Below are 24,572 nucleotides of genomic sequence, written 5' to 3' on the forward strand. Positions count from 1 at the left end.
TGGCTGGAGACAGGTGGTCCTGTAAAAGCTCTGCTCTAAATGTAGGCACATTCCACTCCCATGTGTCTTCAAAGCCTTTTTGTGGAATATCCATTTTTTTCAGTTGATACACAATAGAACAACGTTTATGAAACTGCCTTTTGCTTCGTAACGTAAGTAAGAGAATGTAGTGGCATCTATATTCAGTGAAGGTGTTTTGATGTGCATCTGTACTTTCTAAGGTAAAACATATCTATGTATACAGAACAGCCTTTAAATCACGTCCTTCAGTATACTTTATATATGTTTTTATAATTTCCTTGCTGGTATAAATGTTTTGTATTTGAAAAAGTTATCTATGGAGTATTACATAAAAGGCTTCACCTTGTAAAGTCAAATCACTGTTATCATTGAATTTTAGGAAGGATGAATGGTTAGTCATATGTAAAGTACTAATATTAAGTAAACTTCATATTGGCGAACACCAGAATGTATTCTATGGTTGTCATTATTTTGAATTAAGAATTATGTTTAAAATTCCTAAATTGTTTTGAGTGCTTGATTATAATTTGTAAAAAACGTTTATTTTTAATATTTCTTTAAATTTAAAATAAAGCTTATATTTCAGAAAAAAAAAAAAGATACAGAACATGGCCAGGTGCAGTGGTTCACGCCTGTAATCCCAGCACATTGGTAGGCCAAGGTAGGCAGATCACTTGAGGTCAGGAGTTCGAGACCAGCCTGCCAAGATGGTGAAACCCCGTCTCTACTAAAAATACAAAAGTTAGCCAGGCGTGGTGGCACGTGCCTGTATACCCAGCTACATGGGAGTCTGAGACAGGTGAATGGCTCAAACCTGGGAGGCAGAGGTTGCAGTGAGCCGAGAGCCTGCCACTGCGTTCCAGCCTGGGTGACAAAGTGAGACTCAGTCTTGGAATAAAAAAAAAAAAAAAGGTACAGACCATTGCCATCACCACAATGCCATCCCTTGTGCTACTCATTTTTAGTAATACTCACTCTCCTCCTATCCACCATCCCTAACCCCTGACAACCACTAATCTATTTTTCATTTCTACAATTTTATCTTTTCTACAATGCTGTACAAATGAAATCTCATAGTATATAACATTTTAGAGGCTTGTTTCACTCAGCATAATTCCCTGGAGATTCATCCAAGCTATTAATATTTGTGTATCAATAGTTCATATTTTTGTTGTTGTTGTTGTTGTTGTTGTTGTTGTTGAGATGGAGTCTCACTATGTCGCCCAGGCTGGAGCGCAGTGGCGCGGTTTTGGCTCACTGCAACCTCTGCCTCCCGGGTTTAAGCGATTCTCGTGCCTCAGCCTCCCAAGTAGCCGGGACTACAGGTGCACGCCACCACGCCCAGTTGATTTTTGTATTATTAGTAGAGACAGGGTTTCACCATATTAGCCAGGCTGGTCTCGAACTCCTGACCTCATGATCTACTTGCCTCCTGACCTCATGATCTGCCTGCCTCGGCTTCCCAAAATACCGGGATTACAAGTGTGAGCCACCGCGCATGGCCAATGGTTCATTTTTATTACTGAGTAGTATTACATGGTATGGATGTACCACAGTTTCACCATTCACCTATTGTTGGACATATTGATTATATCCGGCTATTTGGCTATTACAAATAAAGCTGCTATGAACAATTATGTACAAGTTTCTGGATGGGGATAAATTTTAATTTCTATGAAGTGGTAATTGATGAATTGTATGGTCACTGCATGTTTAGTTTTATAAGAAACTACCAAACTGCTTTCCAGAGTGGCTGTAAGATTTTACCCTCCCAGCAGCATTTTACTAGATGTCCAGTTTCTGTGCATCCTTTCCAGCATTTCGTATTGTCACTATGTCTTTCATTTTAGCTGTTGTAATAAGTGTGTAGTGATGCCTCATCGTGGTCTTAATTTGCATCTAGTGAAGCAAGTAAGTGTTGAACAGCCTTTCATGTGCTTATTTGCTTATTTCCTCTTCAGTGAAATGTATGTTCATATATCTTCATAATTTTCTAATTGAATTATTTGTTTGTTTGTTTTTACCGTTGTTTTGTTTTTGAGACAGAGTCTCGCTCTGCTACCGAGGCTGGAATGCAGTGGCATGATCTTGGCTCACTCCAACCTCTGCCTCCTAGGTTCAAGCGATTCTCATGCCTCAGCCTCCCGCGTAGCTGGGATTACAGGTGCGAACCATCATGCCTGTCTAATTTTTGTATGTTTAGTAGAGATGGGTTTTGCCATGTTGCCCAGGCTGGTCTCGAACTCCTGGCCTCAAGGGATCTACCCCCCATCCACCTCGACCTCCCAAAGTGCTGGGATTACAAGCGTGAGCCACCACGCCTGGCATACCGTTGAGTTTTGAGAGTACTATACGTATCCGTTATATATTCTGGATGTGAGTCCTTTCTTGGATACGTGGTTTGCAAACATTTTCTCCCAGTTTACACCCTGTTTTTTCATCCTTTTAACGCGGTTTCTACAGAGCAAAAGTTTTAAATTGGATGAAATCTAATTTATTTTTTTCCTTATGGATTATGCTTTTTGAACCGTTCACTATGCCTAGATCTCAGACGTTTCTCCTACTCTTTCTTGTAAAAGTTTTTTTAGTGTTATATTTTAGATTTAAATCTATGAGCCACTTGAGTTTTTAATATATGTGTGTATATATATATATATATATATATATGAAGATTAGGTGTTTTCTTATTGTTGTTTGTTTGTTTGTTGTTGTTGTTGTTGTTTTGTCTATGGATATGCAACTGCTCCAGCACCATTTGTTAAGCAGACGATCCTTCCTTCTTTTTGTCTCTTGGGGAAAATCAGTGTGGGGCAATTTCCAGGTTCTCTATTTTGTTCCAGTGATCTATGTGTCTATTCTTCTCCCAATACTACACAGTCTTGATTCCTGTAGCTATATAAGAAGTATTGAAATATGGTAGAGCCATTCCTCCCACCTTATTCTTCTTTTTCAAAAATTGTCTTAGCTACATATACATTTTTTGAGAAGGAGTCTCACTTTTGTCGCCCAAGCTGGAGGGCAGTGGGGTGATCTCGGCTCACTGCTGTCTCTGCCTCCCGTGTTCAAGCGATTCTCCTGTCTCAGCTTCCCAAGTAGCTGGAATTTCAGGTACCCGTCACCACACCCAGCTAATTTTTGTATTTTTAGTAGAGACAGTGTTTATGTTAGCCAGGCTGGTCTCAAACTCCTGACCTCAAGCGATCCACCCATCTCGGCCTCCCAAAGTGTCTTTGTTCAGTTCAGAAAATTCTAGAACATTATTTCTTCAAGTACTGCCTTCTCCCCAGTCTTAATATTCTTTTTTTAATTTTTTTCATTTTTGTGACGTAGTTTTGCTCTGTCACCCAGGGTGTGGTGCAGTGGCAAGACCTCAGCTCACTGCAACCTCCGCTTCCCAGGTTCAACTGATTCTCCTGCCTCAGCTTCCCAAGTAGCTGGGATTTCAGACGCCCGCCACCACACCGGGCTAATTTTTGTATTTTTAGTAGAGACAGGGTTTTGCCATGTTGGACAGGCTGGTCTCGAACTCCTGACCTCAGGTGATCTGCCTGCCTCAGCCTCCCAGAGTGCTGGGATTACAGGCGTAAGCCACTGCGCCCGGCCCAGTCTTTCTATTCTGTATGTCTGGAACTTCTACTAGATGAACGGTGAAACTTCTGGGATCTATTCTCCATTTCCTTTATTATTTTACTTTCATACTTTCTATTTCGTAATCGTTTTCTACTATACAGTGAAGTAGTGCCGTGCCTGAAGTTTTCCACTGGGTTGTTCCAATTTCTCTTATGATATGCAAAAGCTTTGTCATATATTAGAGATGGTTACTTTTACTGCGGATGCTTCACCATTTTCTCCAAAATTTGCCTCTTTACACAGTTGTTTATGGTGTCTTTTGACTTAGATGATACTTTAATTTTTACATCTTTAAGTATGTCAGATTCATTGTTCATAGCCTTGGTGTAATGTCAGGAAGTGCCTATGCCAACTCAAAATGTCTTACACTGTAATATTTTCCTAAATTTTCGTCTAGTTCTTTATGGCTTCACGTTTTCACATTTAAGTCAGTGAATTTTTAGAATTTATTATTTTATGTGGTTTAAAGTAAGTATTTTAATATTTATTTTTTCAAATGGATAGACACTTGTCAAGCAATCGTTTATTGTACAACCCATCTTTTGCCCAGTGTTTGGAAATGCATGCTGAATTTTGCACATAACTTAGTCTGTTTCTTGACTTTCTATTTTTTTTTTTCACTAATCTGTTTCTATATGTATTCATTTTTTATTGTTGCTGTAACAAATTGTCAATAGCTAAGACAACGCTGGGCTGGGCACGGTGGCTCACGCCTGTAATCCCAGCACTTTGGGAGGCCGAGACGGGCGGATCGCTTGAAGTCAGGAGTTCGAGACCAGCCTTGCCAACATGGCGAAACCCCGTCTCTACTAAAAATACAAAAATTAGCCGGGTGTGGAGGTGCACGCCTGTAATGCCAGCTATTCGGGAAGCTGAGACAGGAGAATCCCTTGAACCCGGGAGGCAGAGTTTGCAGTGAGCCGAGATCACCCCACTGCCCTCCAGCTTGGGTGACACGAGTGAGACTCCATATCAAAAAAAAAAATTATATAGCTAAGACAATTTTTGAAAAAGAAGAATAAGGTAGGAGGAATGGCTCTACCGTATTTCAATACTTCTTATATAGCTACAGGAATCAAGACTGTGTAGTATTGGCAGAAGAATAGACACATAGATCACTGGAGCAAAATAGAGAACCTAGAAATAGCCACACACTGATGTTTTACAAAGAGACAGAAAGAAGGAAGGATCGTCTGCTTAACAAATAGTGCTGGAGCAGTTGCATATCCATAGGCAAAAAAAAAAAAAAAAAAAAAGACTTAATCTTCATAACTTTATACAAAAAAGTAACTCAAGTGGATCATATATTTAAATCTGAAATATAAAACTAAAAAAAAAGCTTTTACAAGAAAACATAGGAGAAACGTCTGAGATCTAGGGCATGGTGAACAGTTCAAAAAGCATAATCCATAAGGAAAAAAAGTAAATTAGATTTCATCCAATTTAAAACTTTTGCTCTGCAAGAAACCCTGTTAAAAGGATGAAAAAACAAAGTATGGACTGGGAGAAAATGTTTGCAAACCACATATCCAAGAAAGGACTCACATCCAGAATATATAATGGATATGTATAGTACTCTCAAAACTCAACCGTAGGCCGGGTGTGGTGGCTCAGTCGTGTAATCCCAGCACTTTGAAAGGTCGAGGTGGATGGAAGGCAGATCCCTTGAGGCCAGGAGTTTGAGACCAGCCTGGGCAACATGGCAAAAACCCATGTCTACTAAAAATACAAAAATTAGACAGGCATGTTGATGCATGCCTGTAATCCCAGCTACGCGGGAGGCTGAGGTACAAGAATCGCTTGAACCTGGAAGGCAGAGGTTGGAGTGAGCCAAGATCATGCCACTGCACTCCAGCCTGGGTAACAGAGAGAGACTCTGCCTTAAAAATAATAATAATAATAATAATCATAACTCAAAGGTAAAAAAAAAACAAATAATCCAATTAGAAAATTACGAAAAGATATGAGCATACATTTCACTGAAGAGGAAATAAGCAAATAAGCACATGAAAAGATGTTCAACACTCATTTGCTTCACTAGATGCAGAATAACACCACGATGAGGTATCACTACACACTTATTACAATAGCTAAAATAAAAGACACAGTGACAACACCAAATGGTGACAAGGATGCAGAGAAAATGGACACCTCATTAAGTGCTGCTGGGAAGGTAAAAGCAGTTTGGTAGTTTCTTATAAAACTAAACATGCAGTGACCATACAATTCAACAATTACACTTCAGAGAAGTTAAAATGTATGCCCATCCAGAAACTTGTACACAATTGTTCATAGCAGCTTTACTTGTAATAGCCAAAAGCTGGAAATAATCAATATGTCCTGCAATAAGCGAATGGTTGAACTGTGGTACATCCATACCATGGAATACTACTCCGTAATAAAAATGAACAATTGGCCGGGCGCAGTGGCTCACGCATGTAATCCCAACACTTTGGGAGGCTGAGGCGGGCGGATCACGCGGTCAGGAGATCGAGACCATCCTGGCTGACACGGTGAAACCCCATCTCTACTAAAAAATACCAAAAATTAGCCGGGAGTGGTGGCGGGCGCCTGTAGTCCCAGCTACTCAGAAGGCTGAGGCAGGAGAATGGCATGAACCCAGGAGGCGGAGCTTGCAGTGAGCAGTGATTGCGCCACTGCACTCCAGCCTGGGCGACAGAGTGAGACTCTGTCTCAAAAAAAAAAAAAAAAAAAAAAAAAAAAAAAAAGAATTACCCGGTCGTGGTGGCACGCGCCTGTAGTCACAGCTACTCGGGAGGCTGAGGCAGTAAAATCTCTTGAACCTGGGAGGCAGAGGTTGCAGTGAGCCGGGATCGCACCACTGCACTCCAGCCTGGGCAGCAGAGTGAGACTCCGTCTCAACAACAAAAACAACAATGAACTACTGATACAAAAATATTAATATCTTGGATGAATCTCCATGGAATTATGCTGAGTGAAATAAGCCTGTAAAATGTTATATACTATAAGATTTCATTTGTACAGCATTGTAGAAAAGACAAAATTGTAGAAATGAAAAAGATTAGTAGTTGCCAGGGGTTAGGGATGGTGGATGGGAGGAGAGTGGGTATTACTAAAAATGAGCAGCACAAGGGATAGCACTTTGGTGATGGAAATGTCCTGTACCTTTTTTTTTCTTTCTTTCTTTTTTTTTCCCGAGAGGGATTTTCACTCTGTCACCTAGGCTGGAGTGCAGTGACACGATCTCAGCTCACTGCAACCTCTGTCTTCCTGGTTCAAGCTATTCTCCTGTCTCAGCCTCCCATGTAGCTGGGATTACAGGTGCGTGCCACCATGCTTGGTAAGTTTTGTATTTTTAGTAGAGACGGGGTTTCTCCTTGTTAGCCAGGCTGGTCTCAAACTCCTGACCTGAAGTGATCCACTCACCTCGGGCTCCCAAAGTGCTGGGATTACAGGCGTGAACCACCGCACCTGGCCATGATCTGTATCTTATTTTTTTCTGAAATATAAGCTTTATTTAAAATTTAAAAAATTATTAAAAATAAACATTCTTTGGCCAGGCGCGGTGGTGGCTCATGCCTGTAATCCCAGCACTTTGGGAGCCCGAGGCGGGTGGATCACGAGGCCAGGAGATCGAGACCACGGTGAAACCCCGTCTCTGCTAAAAATAAATAAAAAAATAAAAATAAAAATAAAAAATAAACAAACATTTTTCTACAAATTTTAATCAAGCACTCAAAGCAATTCAGGAATGTTAAACCCTAATTCTTAATTGAAAATAATGACATCCATAGAATACATCCTGGTGTTAGCCAACATGAAGTTTACTTAATATTAGTATTTTATATATGCTTAACCATTCATCCTTCCTAAAATTCAATGATAACAATGATTTGACTTTATAAGGTGAAGCCATTTATGTAATACCCCAGAGATAACATTTTCAAATACAAAACATTTATACTAGCATGGAAATTATAAAAACATATATAAATTATACTGAAGGATGTGATTTAAAGGCTGTCAATACACATAGATGCATTTTACCTTAGAAAGTACACATGCACATCAAAACATTCATTGAATATAGATGCCATTAAATTCTCTTACTTACGTTACAAAGCAACGGGCAGGTTCATAAACGTTGTTCTAGTATGTATCAACTGCAAAAAACATATATTCCACGAAAAGGTTTTGAAGACACATGGGAGTGGAATGTGCCCACATTAAGAGCAGAGCTTTTACAGGACCACCTGTCTCCAGCCGGCTCCCAGGGACCACTGAAAACGGCTGCTACACTCAGAACGACAAGATGGTCTTGTTAATGATAACAATTGACCCTGGAATCTCATCCTCCTTGACCACCAGCAGAGGTGAAACCTGATGATGTCGCCATGGGTTGGCTTGGCCAGAAGTCCATTATCTCGAAGTCTTAGACACACACTTTCCAAGCAGCACAATCTTTGGTTTCTTTAATAACAACAGCATTTAATAATTCTTTTCCACACCGGGCGTGGTGGCTCACACCTGTAATCCCAACACTTTGGGGGGCCAAGGTGGGTGGATCACCTGAGGTCAGCAGTTCGAGACCGGCCTGGCCAACATGGTGAAACCCCCGTCTCTACTAAAAATACAAAAGTTAGCTGGGCATAGCGGTGCGTGCCTGTAATCCCAGCTACTCAGGAGGCTGAGGCAGGAGAATCACTTGAACCCAGGAGGCAGAGGTTGCAGTGAGCCAAGATCGCACCATTGCAATCCAGCCTGGGCAACCAGAGTGAACCTGTGACTTAAGCAAATGAATACATAAATAAAATAATTATTTTCTTCTTACAACAGTTACAACATCAGAAGGTAGCTTCATGGGTTCATTTCTCAAGAGAATACCCATTTTTTCTGCATTTTCAGCAAGGTTTTCTTCTTCTAAAACTTCAAGGGCTGCGATGGCCACTTGGCAGCCTAGTGGATTGCCACCGTATGTGGACCCACGTTCCCCTGGCTTAATGGTCAGCATTATGTTATCATTCCACAGCACCGCAGACACAGAGTATCAGCCCCCAGAAAGGGCCTTTCCAAAGAGGACTATATCAGGCCTAACATTTTCATGATCAACAGCCAGCCATCTACCAGTTCTGGCCACTCCTGTCTGTATTTCATCAACAATAAACAGAACCAAGCTGGGATCATGAGATGGGACGAGGGTAAGTTAAAATACCACAAAGCTTACTGTTCTTACGGAGACTCAGCTGGTCTGTCTGTCTTTCTTTCTTTCTTTCTTTCTTTCTTTCTTTCTTTCTTTCTTTCCTTCCTTCCTTCCTTCCTTCCTTCCTTCCTTCCTTCTTTCTTTCTTTCTTTCTTTCCTTCCTTCCTTCCTCCCTTCCTTCTTCCCTTTCCTTCCCTTCCTTCTTCTCTTCCCTTCTTCTCTTCCCATCTTCCCTTCCTGTCTTCCCTTCCCATCTTCCCTTCCCTTTCTTCCCTTCCTTCTTCCCTTCCCTTCCTTTCCCTTCTCCTTTCGCTTCCCTTCTCCCTTCCCTTCCCTTCCCTTCCCTTCTCCTTTCCCTTCCCTTCTCCCTTCCCTTCTCCCATCCCTTCTCCCTTCCCTTCTCCCTTCCCTTCTTTTTCTTTTTGACAGTTTTTCTCTGTCACCCAGGCTGGAGTGCAGTGGTGGGATCTCAGCTCAATGCAACCTCCCCTTCCCGGGTTCAAATCATTGAGTGAACCCAGGAGGTTGAGACCAGCCTGGGAAACATAGCAAAAGGCAGGGTGGTGCAGGCCTGCAGTCCCGAGGCCGAGGCGGGAGGATCACTTGAACCCAGGAGGTAGAGACCAGCCTGGACAACATAGCAAAACTGTCTCTACTAGAAAAATTAAAGATATTAGTGGGGGCTGGGTGGTGTGTGCCGGTGGTCCCGAGGCCGAGGCAGGAGGATTGCTTGAGCCCAGGAGGTCAAGGCCAGCCTGGCCAACATAGTGAAACCCCATTTCTACTAACAAGAAGAACAACAAAAAATAGCATGGGCAGGGTGGCTCACCCCTGTAGTTCCCAGGCTGAGGTGGGAGGATTGCTTGAGCCCAGAAGGTTGATACCAGCCTGGTCAACATAGCGAAAGCCTGTCTCTCCTAAAAAAAATTATCAGGGCAGAATGGCACACGCCTATGGTCCTGAGGCTGAGGTGGAAGCATTGCTTGAGCCCAGGAGGTAGAGGCCAGTCTGTGCAACATAGCAAAACCCGGTTTCTACTGAAAAACAAAAAAAATACCGTGGGCAGGGTGGTGCATGCCTGTGGTCCCCAGGCTGAGGAGGCGGGAGGATCCCTTGAGCCCAGGAGGTTGAGGCCAGCCTGGCCAACATAGAGAAACCCAGTTTCAACTAAAAAATAATAATAATAATAACAAAAACAAACCTGGGCAGGGTGGTGCATGCCTGTAGTCCCGAGAACGAGATGGGAGGATTGACCAAGGCGGATGTAACCAATACCACAATCACATCCCATAAGTAAATACATTTTCCTCTCTCCAGGGCTACAGGTAAAGGATGGTAATTGTGTGCACCACACTTAGATTCCCTTCCAAAAATGCGGCACTATTCACAATAGCAAAGACTTGGAACCAACCCAAATGTCCAACAATGATAGACTGGATTAAGAAAATGTGGCACATATACACCACGGAATACTATGCAGCCATAAAAAATGATGAGTTCATGTCCTTTGTAGGGACATGGATGAAATTGGAAATCATCATTCTCAGTAAACTATCGCAAGAACAAAAAACCAAACACCGCATATTCTCACTCATAGGTGGGAATTGAACAATGAGATCACATGGACACAGGAAGGGGAACATCACACTCTGGGGACTGTTCTGGGGTGGGGGGAGGGGGGAGGGATAGCATTGGGAGATATACCCAATGCTAGATGACGAGTTAGTGGGTGCAGCGCACCAGCGTGGCACATGTATACATATGTAACTAACCTGCACAATGTGCACAGGTACCCTAAAACTTAAAGTATAATAATAAAAGAAAAAAAAAAAAAGAAAACTACAAAAAAAAAAAAAAAGAAAAAAAATAAGAATAAAAGAGGTTGGAGGGCCTTGGACTGTTTTTTTAGTTCCAACAGATGTAGAAGCCACTGAAGAATGAACTCCACGACTAAGGACAGCAAACCTCCGCAAATGTGCTAGTTTGGAAAACATTGTGTCTTTCAAATAGAAAAATCACAGATCGACTATTTTTTCTTCCCACGGTTCAGACTAGAATCCAGATGTTTAACCCAAGATCCAGGGACGGTCTTCAGAGAGTTCAAAATCTCCTGATGGCGCCTGAGGACCACCCACTTTGTCGCACAAAGTGTGGCTGGAGGAGGCGACAACATTCTGCAATGTCACTGCCCAAGGATGATGGAGCAATCAGGGCAGTCAGTGAACTCCATCTGGCCAATTAGAAGTCAGAACAGTAGGCGGAACAAGCGAAGCTGATGTGGCGTCTGTCAGTCCAGGCTCTAGGGACAGAACCTTCCCAAGGCGGGGGGGAGGGGAGACTCTGATTTTCCCGCCGAAAGCGTCCCCTTGGATTGGCTACTTTAAATTCGGAGTACGCACACTCCGATTTGCTCTTTTGATTCTTCCACAATCAGGGTAAGCATGCGCTGATTTTCTCTTTCCATTCTTCCTACCCCTCCCCTCCCCCGTGGTGCATTTCTTATCTAATTTTAATAATGTATTTATGTGAGGCAGGTCGCCATCTCAAATTCTTCCTGTCAGTTTCTAACTTTTTCAGGTATGGGATTTTTCCTAGGAGCTCTGTAGTAACTTAAAAAATCTGGGCTGGGCGTGGTGGCTCACGCTTGTAATCCCAGCACTTTGGAGGCCCACAGGTGGTGGATCGCTTGAACCCGGGAGGCGGAGGTTGCAGTGAGCCACGATCGCACCACTGCAACACAGCCTGGGCAACAGAGCGAGACCCTGTCTCAAAAAAGAAAAAAAGCTCACTCAAATCATTCCTCCTGGGCTCAAGCGATCCTCTCGCCTCGGCCCCGGGACTACAGGGGTGCACCACCCCGCCCAGAGCACCAAAGGTCCTGAGGCTGGAAAGACTCAGGCTGTTTCTCTCGCAGGTGAGACTGCTCCCAGTGCCATGAACGGAGACGACGCCTTTGCAAGGAGACCCAGGGATGATGCTCAAATATCAGAGAAGTTACGAAAGGTGAGGTGACCTGGAGGGGGCAGGGTAGTGGCCCAGGAGACAGTGTGGGGTGACCAGGTTTCTGAGGAGGGGAGGACAGAGGTACTAGGGACAAGGAGCAGGGTCTCAGGGGAGATTTGGACCCTTGGGAGCCTCCCACCCTCGCTCTGTCATCACCTAGCATCCCTGGAGACAAGTCTCTGACCTTGCACTTCATTTGGTGACTCCCACTCCATTCTGGAAGGTGGGAAGAGAGCCAGCCAGCAGCATTAAAGCCCTACTGTGTGGCGGGGGAGAAGCTAGGGAAGTTCCCTCATGTTCTGTCAGTTAGCCATGGCATCAACCAGGACAGACTATCATCCCCACTTCTCAGATCCCGCACACAGGAAGCGGCTCCAGCTGAATGGCAGACATGCCTAGCTGAGTCACTGCCAGAATTCCTTTTTTTTTTTTTTTCCAGGCCTTCGATGATATTGCCAAATACTTCTCTAAGGAAGAGTGGGAAAAGATGAAATCCTCGGAGAAAATCGTCTATGTGTATATGAAGCTAAACTATGAGGTCATGACTAAACTAGGTAACAGAAAGTTCTAGAAACAGACAAGTCTGGGGACACATGAGCATCCCTTTTCCTGTTTTGGCTACTTCTTAGGCTGCAGAAAGTACCCCACATTTTCCTTTTGTGCAGGGAAAAATCACAAGGCAGCTTCTGGGTGTTCTCCTCTTCTGTATCCTGTCAGGGCTGAGGGCAGGGACTGGCCACAGTGGAGCTCATACCTGGATCCTGCACGTTTCTCTCCCATAGGCGTCTTTTCTGATGAGCCCAACTGTCTCTGTGGCATCCCGGCACCCCCCCACCCAACACGCACACCGTCCCTTCCTTCTCTTGGCTTGTCTCTCTCTCTCTCTCTCTCTTTTTAAGTCAGAGTCTCACTCTGTCACCTAGGGAAGAGTGCAGTAGTGCAAGCATAGCTCACTGCAGCCTCGAACTCCTGGGCTCTAGCAATCCTCCTGCCCAGCCTATGGAGTAGCTGAGGCTACAGGCACGTGCCACTATGCCCAACTAATTTTATTTTATATTTTGTAGATATGTGGGTCTCTCTATGTTGCCCAGGCTAGTGTTGAGCGCCTCGCCTCAAGCAATCCTCCAGCCTCAGCCTCCCAAAGGGCTGGTACTACAGACATGAGCCACCGTGCCAGGCCCAAGCTTGTCTCTTAAGAAATAAACATTTTGCTCCTTTCTAGGTTTCAAGGTCACCCTCCCACCTTTCATGTGTAGTAAACGGGCTGCAGACTTCCACGGGAATGATTTTGGTAACGATCGAAACCACAGGAATCAGGGTGAGTAGACTGGAAGGGGCTGGAAAGGGTCTCCTCAAGCCCAATTGCTTTTCAGCTCAGCTACCTGGGAAAGATCCTCAGGCATTTGTTCCCTCATACACATCGGGGCTGAGTGAAAAAAAAAAATTGCATGCAGAAAGTTAACTACAGAGGCCAATCACATAAAATTCTAAAACATGCAAAACAAGAAAATATATTTTTATGGATAATAAGTAAATGGTAAATGTATACAAACATGAATGTGAATAAAACGCCATCAAATTAAGGTGACTGGCTGTAAGTGGAGGAGGGAGGGAGGGCAGGGATTGACGAGTGCTGCACAGACAGCTTCAGCTGTGACTTGCTGATAGTGTGTTTTGTGTTTTTTGTTATTGTTATTTTTTTTTTGAGACAGAATTTCACTCTTGTCACCCAGCCTGGAGTGCAATAGCAAAATCTGAGCTCACTGCAACTTGCACCTCCCAGGTTCAAGCAATTCTCCTGCCTCAGCCTCCCGAGTAGCTGGGATTACAGGCGCTCGCCTCCACACCCAGGTAATTTTTGTATTTTTGGTAGAGACGGGGTTTCACCATGTTGGCCAGTCTGGCCTCAAACTACCTGACCTCAGGTGACCCACTCGCCTCAGCCTCCCAAAATGCTGGGATTACAGGCGTGAGCTACCACTCCTGGACTGTTTATACTATTGCTAATATTCTGAATAAATAAATCAGATCTAAGATAACTGTGGGGTAATGTTGAGACCCGACTGTACTCAGTTTTGTTCCCCATACTTTTCTGTGTTTTTGAAATATTTCTTTTTTAAATGACATGTTGTTCTTCCTAAGCACTGTTAATGAATCAAAGGACATTTAAGAAAATGTGAAAAGTGAAAAAATAAAAAAAAAGAAAATGTTAAAACTGTAGATCCGCCAAAAACTTCCAGAGTTTGTTTCATTAACAGCATGTAGGTATTGGATAAGTATCTTAGGAGTGAGGGTGATGAACACATTATGTAATAAGCACTGCTGTTTCCCTGTATTTTATCAAAACCAAATGGTCCTCACATTCCCCAACAACCCCAATTCTCCGTGATGAGCTTGGAAGAGAGTTTGAAAGAGTGATCCCTCATCCAACACACAGAGAGCTTTCCCACTTCTCAGTGAGCAGAGATAATATAGGGTGAAAAAAAGACAAGTTTCGCGTAGAGATCTTTGTGCATTTCAGGAATATAAAGGGGACATATGTGTTTACTTGCTCTTCTGCTCTGAGAACACAGTTACAAGACAAGGTCAGAATGTCCAAACTGTCTCCCATAGACCTATTACTTCCCAACTAAACAGGCCAGATTCTACGATCTCCCACAATCACTATAAGAGGTCTGAAAATCCAGTGCTTGAGTATCTGCCAAGTTTTTGACATTAAATGAGTGCCAAATATTTATACTGAAAATATTTCAGAGCCACTGGACTAAATCATCGATGGTTCATCACACAGTTAACAGCTTAATTGACATACCATAAGATTCACCCATTTGAAGTGTACAGTGATTTTTAGTTGTTGCACATCTTGAGTGATTACAGTTTAGATTCCCAACCAATCAATTTAACTATTTGGGAAAAAGTAAAAGATATGTAATGGAATAAGATGAGACTGTGATGGGGTTTAATACCCATGTGATAAACCACGAGATGGAAAATTCTGAATTGATGCCACAGATAAATGCACCAACCATGACTAAACATAATTCAGAAGCAAATCTCAAATAACTCCTCAACAACGAGTGGACTCACAACCTCTGCTGCAGAATGCCCTCATGCGACAGAAGTCTCTCTAGAGTTTGGAAATCTTTACCAACAAAGAAAAATTCTGATGTATTCTCTTTCAGTTGAACGTCCTCAGATGACTTTCGGCAGCCTCCAGAGAATCTTCCCGAAGGTGAGTGTCTCTCAAATCTAAAGGACCAGAGAACGTTTGTCCCTGCACGGATGCGAACACTGATAAGAGTGGGAGAATATCAAACATGCCCTCACTGCCTCCTTCTGCCCATGTCTATCACAACAACTTATGTGGCACCGACGGCTTGCTAATATTAACAGTTGTGATCCTTAATACTTCTTTGGTTTTCATAGTGATGCCAGATTACTATTTTAAGCAGTTCACATGGGTTAATTTATTTAATCCTTAAGAAGACCTCTATGACGATGTTTCTATTACTATCTCCAAATACTATCAAGCCACACACTTCAATTGTCACCCATATAAAAGACATGTAACTTGGTGCAAATCTTCTAAGTTCTCTGAGATCCAGACTCCTGGTCCATGAAATGGAAGTAAAGAATCATAGTTCATGTTTTAGATCATAGTTATCAGCAACATAATAATAAAATGAGGCTATCGGGGTACAGAGATGTTAAAGAATTTTCCTGAGGCACAGTGGCAGTGGTAGTCTAATCCAGAGCTCCAAGCCATTTAAAGCTCATTCACGTTTGCATTTGTTTATGAAGTTCAGATGTTGCTCACTAGGGCTTCACCCCATAGGGCCTCCTGGTGCTTCCATTGAGACACCCACTCTCGCAACAGGAAGGACCAGCTGGCCTCTCCTGTTACCGGGGCCACTCCCATGGCTTAGGAATCGCTTTGACTGTTGGCCCCTCCCTACTGTGAGCTCCTTGATGGCCTTGTCTGCACCTGGGGCATCCGGGCAGCCCCCGTCCCAGCCCAGGGGATCCCTCGAAGGCCCCTGAATGAGTGATCCCACAACTGCAGATCCAACTCTGGTTTGGAGGGTAAAGGGATCTGGGAGTTGGGTTGCCAGTGTGGAGACCAAATTCAAAGAAGGATCATGAAAAGTATTAGTTTTTTATTATTACTACATTTAAACAGTGTTTACAAGCTCAGAGAGCACTTTCTCTTAGCCTATTTTACATGTACTGTTGACTATTTCGTAAGTGAGGAAGCTGAATAAAAAGTAGCTTAAGGGCCGGGCGCAGTGTCTCACGACTGTAATCCCAGCACTTTGGGAGGCTGAGGCGGGTGGATCACGAGGTGAAGAGATGGAGACCATCCTGCCCAACATGGTGAAACTTTGTCTCTACTAAAAATAGAAAACTTAACGGTGCGTGTTAGAGCCTACCTGTAGTCCCAGCTACTCTGGAGGCTGAGGCAGGAGAATGGTTGAACCTGGGAGATGGAGGTTACAGTGAGCTGAGATCGCGCCACTGCACTCAAGCCTGGCAACAGAGCAAGACTCCGTGTCAAAAAAAAAAAAAAAAAAAGGAAAAAGAAGTAGCTTAAGGTTGTTGGTCAGTGACACATCCCAATGCAACCAGAGTTGGTATGGGTACCACCTCACTTAATTCCACATTCAATGTTGGCGCCTCGGTAGGGTAGTATGCCATGTCTGGTACTGCTTTCTTTGCTGCCTAGTTTAATTTCAGCAAACCATTTCTTTACCTCTCCTGTCCCTGTATTCATCTCCCCACACCACCTTTCCCAGCAGTGTTTTATCGCCTCTCTATGTTTTTACATTTACTCTCCCAGCAGCTGTCTACAAGCTTATATGGGATCCCTTGTATTTTATAGAAGCTCTTTCTTTTCTAGACCTTGTGAATTCTTAGAATGCTATTCTCCAAATCTTCTGTATACCAAACTCTCAATTAAATGGAGATTTTTGCTGTTTGCAAGAATGTGAGTCTTAAAAGAGTGTGAAGATAAGCATTCTAGCCCTGGAAAGCCCATTCATTTAGGCCACTCCTTTCCCTTCTAACCTCCCAGGTTTCTCCTAATTTAGGCCTGTGTAACTCTCCCAGTCTTGTTGAGAGCACTGAATAAGCTAATGCACGTGAAGACCCTTTGTAAGCTCTAAAGCACTGTAGAAATGTCACTGATACTGTTTATCTGCGACCTTCACATTGTAAAGATCATGCCCAAGAAGCCAGCAGAGGAAGAAAATGGTTTGAAGGAAGTGCCAGAGGCATCTGGCCCACAAAATGATGGGAAACAGCTGTGCCCCCCGGGAAATCCAAGTACCTTGGAGAAGATTAACAAGACATCTGGTAAGAGGAAAGAATTCGGGAACAACCCCTCTGGCTTCCCTGGCTGTGTTCGGGTGCGTGGACTGGGTGTGTGGCATGGACCCCAGACAAGCCAGGGTCCAGGCTGGGCTGAGGAGCTCGCCCAGCTCCAGATGAGATGTTAGACATGACTTCCAGAGACACAGACTGGAGTTGTCATCCATATAAAAAAAACCACGTGACTTGGGGAAAGTCTTCCAAATTTCCTCAGCTCCAGGTTCCTAGTCCATAAGATGGAAATAAAGAATCATAGTTCATAAATTGTTTGGAGACATTAAATTTAATCTAGAAGGCCTGATGACATGAAAGGTGCTCAAGCAATTCTATCTGTGATAACCTGGGATCATATCTTACTCAGCTCAATGCCTGTTACCCAATACAGGTGTGCTTCAGAGATATTGCAGGTTCGGTTCCAGACCACTGCAATAAAGTGAGTCACACACATTTTTTTTTTTTTTGTCTTGCAGTGCATGAAAACATTACGTTTACATTATACTGCAGTCTACTAAGTGTGCAATAGCATTAAGTCTGAAAATGCACATACCTTTATTTTAAAATAATTCATCGATAAAAAATGCTAACAATCTTCTGAGCCTTCAGTGAGTCACACTCTTTTTGCTGGTGGAGGGTCTTGCCTCGGTGTTGATGGCTGCTGGCTGATCAAGGTGGTGGTTGCTGAAGGGTGGAGTGGCTGTGGCAGTTTCTTAAAAGATGACAACAATGAAATTTGCCACATCGATTAGCTCTCCCTTTCATGAAGGATTTCTCTGTAGTATGTGACGCTATTGGATAGCATTTTACCCACAGTAGAACTTCTTTCAAAGTTGGAGTCAATCCTCTCTAGCTATGAAAGTTCTAGATGGCATCTCCTTCCAATAGAAGGCTATTTTATCTACACTGAAAATCTGTTGTTTCGTGTAGCCACCTTCATCAGTGACCTTAGCTAGATCTTCTGGATAACTTGCTGCAGCTTCTCCATCAGGGTTTGCTGCTTCGCCTTGCACTTTTATGTTATAGAGACGGCTTCTTTCCTTAAACCTCACGAACCAACCTCTACTAGCTTCACACGTTTCTCCTGCAGCTTCTTCACCTCTCTCAGCATTCATGGACTTGAAGAGAGTTCTGGTCTTGCTCTGAATTAGACTTTGGCTTAAGGGAATGTTGTGGCTGGTTTCACGTTTTATCCTGACCACTCAAACTTTCTCTATTTGAGCAGTAAGGCAGTTTTGCTTTCTTATTCGTGTGTTCACTGGAGTATTAGTATTATTATTTCCTTCAAGAACTTTTCCTTTGCATTATGTACTATTATTTCCTTCATGAACTTTTCCTTTGCATTCACAGCTTGGCTGTTTGGTGGAAGAGGCCGAGCTTTCAGCCTATCTTGGCTTTCAGCATGCTTCCTCACTAAGCTTAGCCATTTCTAGCTTCTGATTTAAAGTGAGAGACATGCGACTCTTCCTTTCATTTGAACACTTAGCGGCCATTGTAGGGTTCTTAATCGTCCTAATTTCAGTGTTGCTGTGTCTCAGGAAATAGGGAGGCCCAAGAAAAGGAGGAGAGATGGGGAAGAGCTCGTCGGTGGAGCAGTCAGAACACACACAACATTAATCGATTAAGTTTGTCATCTTCTATGGGTGTAGTTCATGGTACCCCAAAAACAGTTACATACAACAGGATGATTATAGTCAATAATAACTTAATCGTACATTTAAAAAAACTAAAAGAGTGTAAATGAATTGTTTGTAACACAAGGATAAATGTTTGAGGGGATGGATACCCTATTTTCCATGATGTGATTATTACGCATTGCATGCGTGTATCAAAACATCTCACGTACCCCATAAGTATATACACCTACTGTGTACCCACTAACATAAAAAACAAAAATTATTTTAAAAGACTAAAGAGCAACAAAACAATTGCAATAATAATGTCAAAGCTCACTAATGACAGATCCCTATAACAGATATACTAATAATGGAAAAGCATAAAATTGGTGAGAATTCTCCCCAAAAAATTGCAGTATCTGTGAAGCACTATAAAAACGAGGTGCAATAATACAAGGTATGCCTGTGTGCCCTTAACAAATACATGCTGAATGAAAGGAGGTATCGGTGAATGTTCCCATAAGTGAAGAGGTTGGGAATTTAACCTGACAACGGAAGGAGCCAGAAGCTAAAACTTTAATTTGCATTTGGCCTGTATTGGTGTGGATCTAAGGTCTCAGCCTCTCTAAACCAGGGAATGTGAAAAACTGGATAAAGAAGGTCCGGGGCACTTGGGAGGGGAGAGGCATCTCCTTCTTTTGAGAAAACAGAGCCTAACACTCTCCAATCTACCCAACCCTCATCTTCCAACTCTTCCCCATCATAGGACCCAAAAGGGGAAGACATGCCTTCACCCACAGACTGCGTGAGAGAAAGCAGCTGGTGATTTATGAAGAGATCAGCGACCCTGAGGAAGATGACGAGTAACTCCGTAAGTGAACCTTCGGCTCACCCCTCACATCCCTGCAGATGTGCTATTCTGTTATGGTACTGGTATCCCATCTTATCACTTGTTCCCCAAACCATTCCCTTCTCATAATTTTCTAGGGTACAGCATTGAGGCTGAATGATGAGATTTCCCATGCTCTTTCTTTCTATTTTTTTTCCTTTTTGAGAGGGAGTCTTGCTCTGTCGCCCACGCGGGAGTGTAGTGGCGCGATCTTGGCTCACTGCAACTTGTGCCTCTCAGGTTCAAGCAATTCTCCTGCCTCAGCCTCCTGAGTAGCTGGGATTACAGGTGCACACCACCACACCAGGGTAATTTTTGCATTTTTAGTAGAGACGGGGTTTCACCATGTTGGTCAGGCTGGTCTTGAACTCCTGACCTCGTGATCCACCTGCCTCGGCCTCCCAAAGTGCTGGGTTTACAGGCATGAGCCACCGTGCCCGGCCAATTTCCCGTGCTCTTTCTACTCCCTGCCCTGTATATCCAAGGTTGCTCCCTACCCAGGATGCTGTGGGTTCCCAAACCCCAGGTCAGCCCTGATATGCGGGCCACACCTTCCTCTAGCCTAGGAATTGAAAACCCAGGCGAAGAAGTCACTGTGGCATGAACAGACGGTTCACTTCGAGGAACCGTGGAAGGCGTGTGCAGGTCCTGAGGTAGGGCAGAATCAGAGTGTGCAGGGTCTGCAGGTCAGGAGGAGTTGAGATTGAGTTGTCACGTGGTGGGAACTCACTGCCACTTACTTTCCTTCTCTCTTCTTGCCTCAGCCTCGGGGATATGACACATGCCCATGATGAGAAGCAGAACGTGGTGACCTTTCACGAACATGGGCATGGCTGCGGACCCCTCGTCATCAGGTGCATAGCAAGTGAAAGCAAGTGTTCACAACAGTGAAAAGTTGAGCGTCATTTTTCTTAGTGTGCCAAGAGTTCGATGTTGGCGTTTCCGCTGTATTTTCTTGCAGTGTGCCATTCTGTTAGACATTAGCGTTTTCGTTGATGAGCAAGACATGCTTAATGCATATTTCGGCTTGTGTATCCATGCACCTACCTCAGAAAACAAGTATTGTCAGGTATTCTCTCCATAGAACAGCACTACCCTCCTCTCTCCCCAGATGTGACTACTGAGGGGAGGTCTGAGTGTTTAATTTCCGATTTTTTCCTCTGCATTTACACACACACCACACACGCACACACACACACACCAAGTACCAGTATAAGCATCTCCCATCTGCTTTTCTCCATTGCCACGCGTCCTGGTCAAGCCCCCCTCACTCTGTTTCCTGTTCAGCATGTACTCCCCTCATCCGATTCCCTTGTATCAGTCACTGACAGTTAATAAACCCTTGCAAACGTTCCCCAGTTGTTTGCACCTCTCATTATTGTGCACACAGCTCTGTGCACGTGTGTGAATATTTCTTTAGGAAAGATTCTTAGAAGTGGAATTGATGTGTCAAAGGAGTCATTTATTCAACAAAAAACTAATGAGTGTGTACTAGTGCTGAGAACTGTTCGAGGTGCTGGAGAGACATCAGGGAACAAGGCAGACAGATGTTCCTGACCACCATTCTAGAGGAAGATATTTCCAGTCGTTGGTATTGTTTGTTTGTTTGTTTCTTCTAGAGATGGGGTCTTGCTCTGTCCAGGCTAGAGTGCAGTGGCACGATCATAGCTTAATGCAGCCCTGAACTTGTGGGCTCAAGGGATCCTCCCACCTCAGCCTCCAGAGAAGCTGTGACTACAGCCACGCACCATCATGACCCACTAATTTTTTTAGGTTTTGTCAAGAAAGTCTCGCTATATTACCCAGGCTGGTCTCCAACTCCTGGGCCCAAGCAATCCTCCCACCTTGGCCTCCTAAAGTGCTGGGATTACAGGAGTGAGCCACTGCGCCTGGCCTCCAGTTTTTATTTTGATAGAGACTATACACTTCAGTCCTGGAGCAGGATTCTGCAGCAGGTGGTTGGGCATCTGGGCCTTTGCTCTCTGAATGATTTTCAAGTTCAAGGGCTGGGACGGTCCATTTGGGAGTATGTGGAAGGAGACACAGATGAAATCGTCATCTGGGGAACGTGGAGGAATGAGGAAGATGCGTGCACTGTAGACCGTGATGGACAGGGAATAGAAGAGTCCACTCAGTCTCCATGCAGGGGAGCAACGGTGGGAAAGTCCCCTGGACAGAAGCATGAGACTGCCCATCAAGGGTCTCACCAACCAAGGGCCTGGGGGCTGGGGTGGGGATGATGATTTCGGAAGGGGCCAGTTCTTTCTCACATGTACCATTGCACAGTGTGGAGGGGAAACAGGTCTGCGGAAGGGGAGCGCAGATGGGAGTCTATTTTCGAACCAACCATTGTGTGTGAATGGAGACATCAAGTCCTCCCGGTTCTCCCCAGCCTTGGAAGGAGGACACTATCATCTTTATGCTTATATGTTAGATGAGAGACGGAGTCCCAGCCAGATGGTAGGCGTCTTGTCTGAGGTCCCACAGCTGGCAGGTGCAGGAGGGGCTGAGTTTGGAGCTCACTGACTTCAGAAACATTAAGGAGGACAGGTGTGTGTGGTGGAGGGAGGGAGAATTGAACAAGCCCCGGCTTCTGTCCCCAGTCACAAGGTAGAGGTTGTGGGTTCATTTTCCCAAGACAAGGAGCCCTGGGAAAGAGAAAGTGCAGGCAGGGAGAGGCAGTCGTGATCACAGCAGGGACAGTGGGAGACAGAGATATGCAGGGTGGGCAGAAGAGGGGCAGGCAAAGAAGCAGGGGAGACCCAAGGCCAAGTGGGGGCTGCCACAGCCACCAGAGGGAGAGGGTGCCAGGAAGGAGGTTTTGGGGCTCCAGGAGCAGTAGAGGTTCCCCAGGTCTGTGAGCATGCCCTGCCTGGCACTGCAGGAAAAGGTGGCTGCCACTCAGGTCAGTGTGGACGTACCTCTACCTGTGTCTCAGAGGAAACAAATTCTATTTTATCCCAGTATAGTTCTGTATTACACAAATGTAACATTCGGCTACTAGATATTGAGTGCCTTATCCTCCATGCAAATACAGCAGAGGATACCCTAAAAGAGATACTGAAGCTTTTGATTTTTCTTTCTCCCTGGGATGATGGGATCCATAAGTTGGGTCCCCCAGCCCACAAGACAGGTGCAAGGAAGGGTGGTTGGAAGATTGTGAGTTATGACAGGGAACATTATTTCTTAGGTTCCTTGGGTATATAAAGCTCCCGACTATCTGTCTATCATGGATAAAGAGTGAACATGGTCCCCTCTCCACAAATGTGTTTTTCTCCTCGATTATTACTGTAAAGGGCTGAAGTTACACCAAGTTCTGATACATTACTTTTTCGTGTTATTTTTGAGACAGGATCACAGTCTGTCGCCCAGGCTGGAGTGCAGTGATGCAATTACAGCTCACTGCAGCCTCGATCTCCCAGGCTTAAGGGATTCACCCACTTCAGCTTCCGATCTAGCTGGGACTACAGGCACACGCCACCACACCCAGCTAGTTTTTGTATTTTTTTGTAGAGACGGCATCCACTATGTTGCCCAGGCTGGTCTCGATCTCCTGGCCTCAGGCAATCCTCCTGCCTCAGCCTCCCAAAGTGCTGGGATGACAAGTGTGAGCCACCTCGCCAGGCCTTCACTTTCTTTAATGAACAATTATCAGAGTTTCATCTTAGAGGCAAAAGTGGCTACTGCCAGCCAATCTGTCTGTGGTGTTGGAGGGGAATCTGGCTGATTCAGACGTTTCAGATGAACTTTTAAATTAACCTACATGATGATTATCCTAAGGCCGTTTCCTCCTCCGTGTTTTTCTGATTCAGGGTTTGGAGTTTTTCAGAGGCTTTGTTACAAAGAGCATCTCCTGGTCGGGCACAGTGACTCACGCTGTAGTGCCAGCACTTTGGGAGGCCGAGGCAGGCAGATCACTTGATGTCAGGAGTTTGAGACCAGCCTGGCCAACAGGGTGAAACCCCCGTCTCTACTAAAAATACAAAAATTAGCCAGCCGTGGTGGCGGGCTCCTGTGAATTCCAGTTACTGCAGGGGCTGAGGCAGGAGAATCCCTTGAATCTGGGAGACGGAGGGTGCAGTGAGCCGAGATCACGCCACTGCACTCCAGCCTGGGCGACAGAGTAAGTCTCTGTCTCAAAAAACAAACAAACAGCATCTCTCGCCTACAGTGATTTGAGCTGTGGTCTTGTCTCCTTGGGTTTCTCTATCAGTCTGACCCCATTTACTCTATCTCCCAGGAATGCCTCAATATTTCTGGTGGACCGCTGACACGCTTTCCTATTTTCCTCTACTGTCAAGAATTGACCCTTGAAAACCTTTTCTTTATTTTTTTTAATTTTTTTATTATTATACTTTAAGTTTTAGGTTACATGTGCACAATGTGCAGATTTGTTACATATGTATACATGTGCCATGTTGGTGTTCTGCACCCATTAACTTGTCATTTAGCATTAGGTATATCTCCTAATGCTTTCCCTCCCCCTCCCCCTCCCCCGTCCCCGCACCCCACAACAGGCCCCGGAGTGTGATGTTCCCCTTCCTGTGTCCATGTGTTCTCATTGTTCAAGTCCCACCTATGAGTGAGAACATGTGGTGTTTGGTTTTTTGTCCTTGCAATAGTTTGCTGAGAATGATGGTTTCCAGTTTCATCCATGTCCCTACAAAGGACATGAACTCATCATTTTTTATGGCTGCATAGTATTCCATGGTGTATATGTGCCACATTTTCTTAATCCAGTCTATCGTTGTTGGACATTTGGGTTGGTTCCAAGTCTTTGCTATTGTGAATAGTGCCACAATAAACATATGTGTGCATGTGTCTTTATAGCAGCATGATTTATAATCCTTTGGGTATATACCCAGTAATG

At 44.3% G+C, this 24,572-nt stretch overlaps 1 protein-coding gene and 1 pseudogene across 1 annotated transcript; one reads left to right on the top strand and one right to left on the bottom strand.

Annotated features, from left to right (window-relative positions):
* Nucleotides 1–7,932: 7,932 nt before the first annotated feature.
* Nucleotides 7,933–11,297, bottom strand: LOC112207857 (ornithine aminotransferase, mitochondrial-like; annotated as a pseudogene).
* LOC107966478 (protein SSX4) lies at nt 11,064–21,056 on the top strand. Its single transcript, XM_016947675.3, has 8 exons — nt 11,064–11,268; nt 11,748–11,836; nt 12,276–12,390; nt 13,059–13,154; nt 15,019–15,068; nt 17,053–17,188; nt 19,580–19,684; nt 20,467–21,056. Exons 2-7 carry the CDS (start codon nt 11,768–11,770, stop codon nt 19,678–19,680), a joined length of 567 nt encoding a protein of 188 aa, XP_016803164.3. The 5' UTR covers nt 11,064–11,268; nt 11,748–11,767; the 3' UTR covers nt 19,681–19,684; nt 20,467–21,056.
* Nucleotides 21,057–24,572: the final 3,516 nt, after the last annotated feature.

Source organism: Pan troglodytes, chromosome X, assembly GCF_028858775.2.
Source record: "Pan troglodytes isolate AG18354 chromosome X, NHGRI_mPanTro3-v2.0_pri, whole genome shotgun sequence".
Lineage (NCBI taxonomy): Eukaryota > Metazoa > Chordata > Mammalia > Primates > Hominidae > Pan > Pan troglodytes.

Coding starts and splice junctions, on each gene's coding strand:
- LOC107966478 (XM_016947675.3), top strand. CDS start 11,768: ATGAACGGAGACGACGCCTTTGCAAGGAGACCCAGGGATGATGCTCAA. Junction 13,155..15,018: donor TCGAAACCACAGGAATCAGG/GTGAGTAGACTG, acceptor ATTCTCTTTCAG/TTGAACGTCCTCAGATGACT. Junction 15,069..17,052: donor TCCAGAGAATCTTCCCGAAG/GTGAGTGTCTCT, acceptor CACATTGTAAAG/ATCATGCCCAAGAAGCCAGC.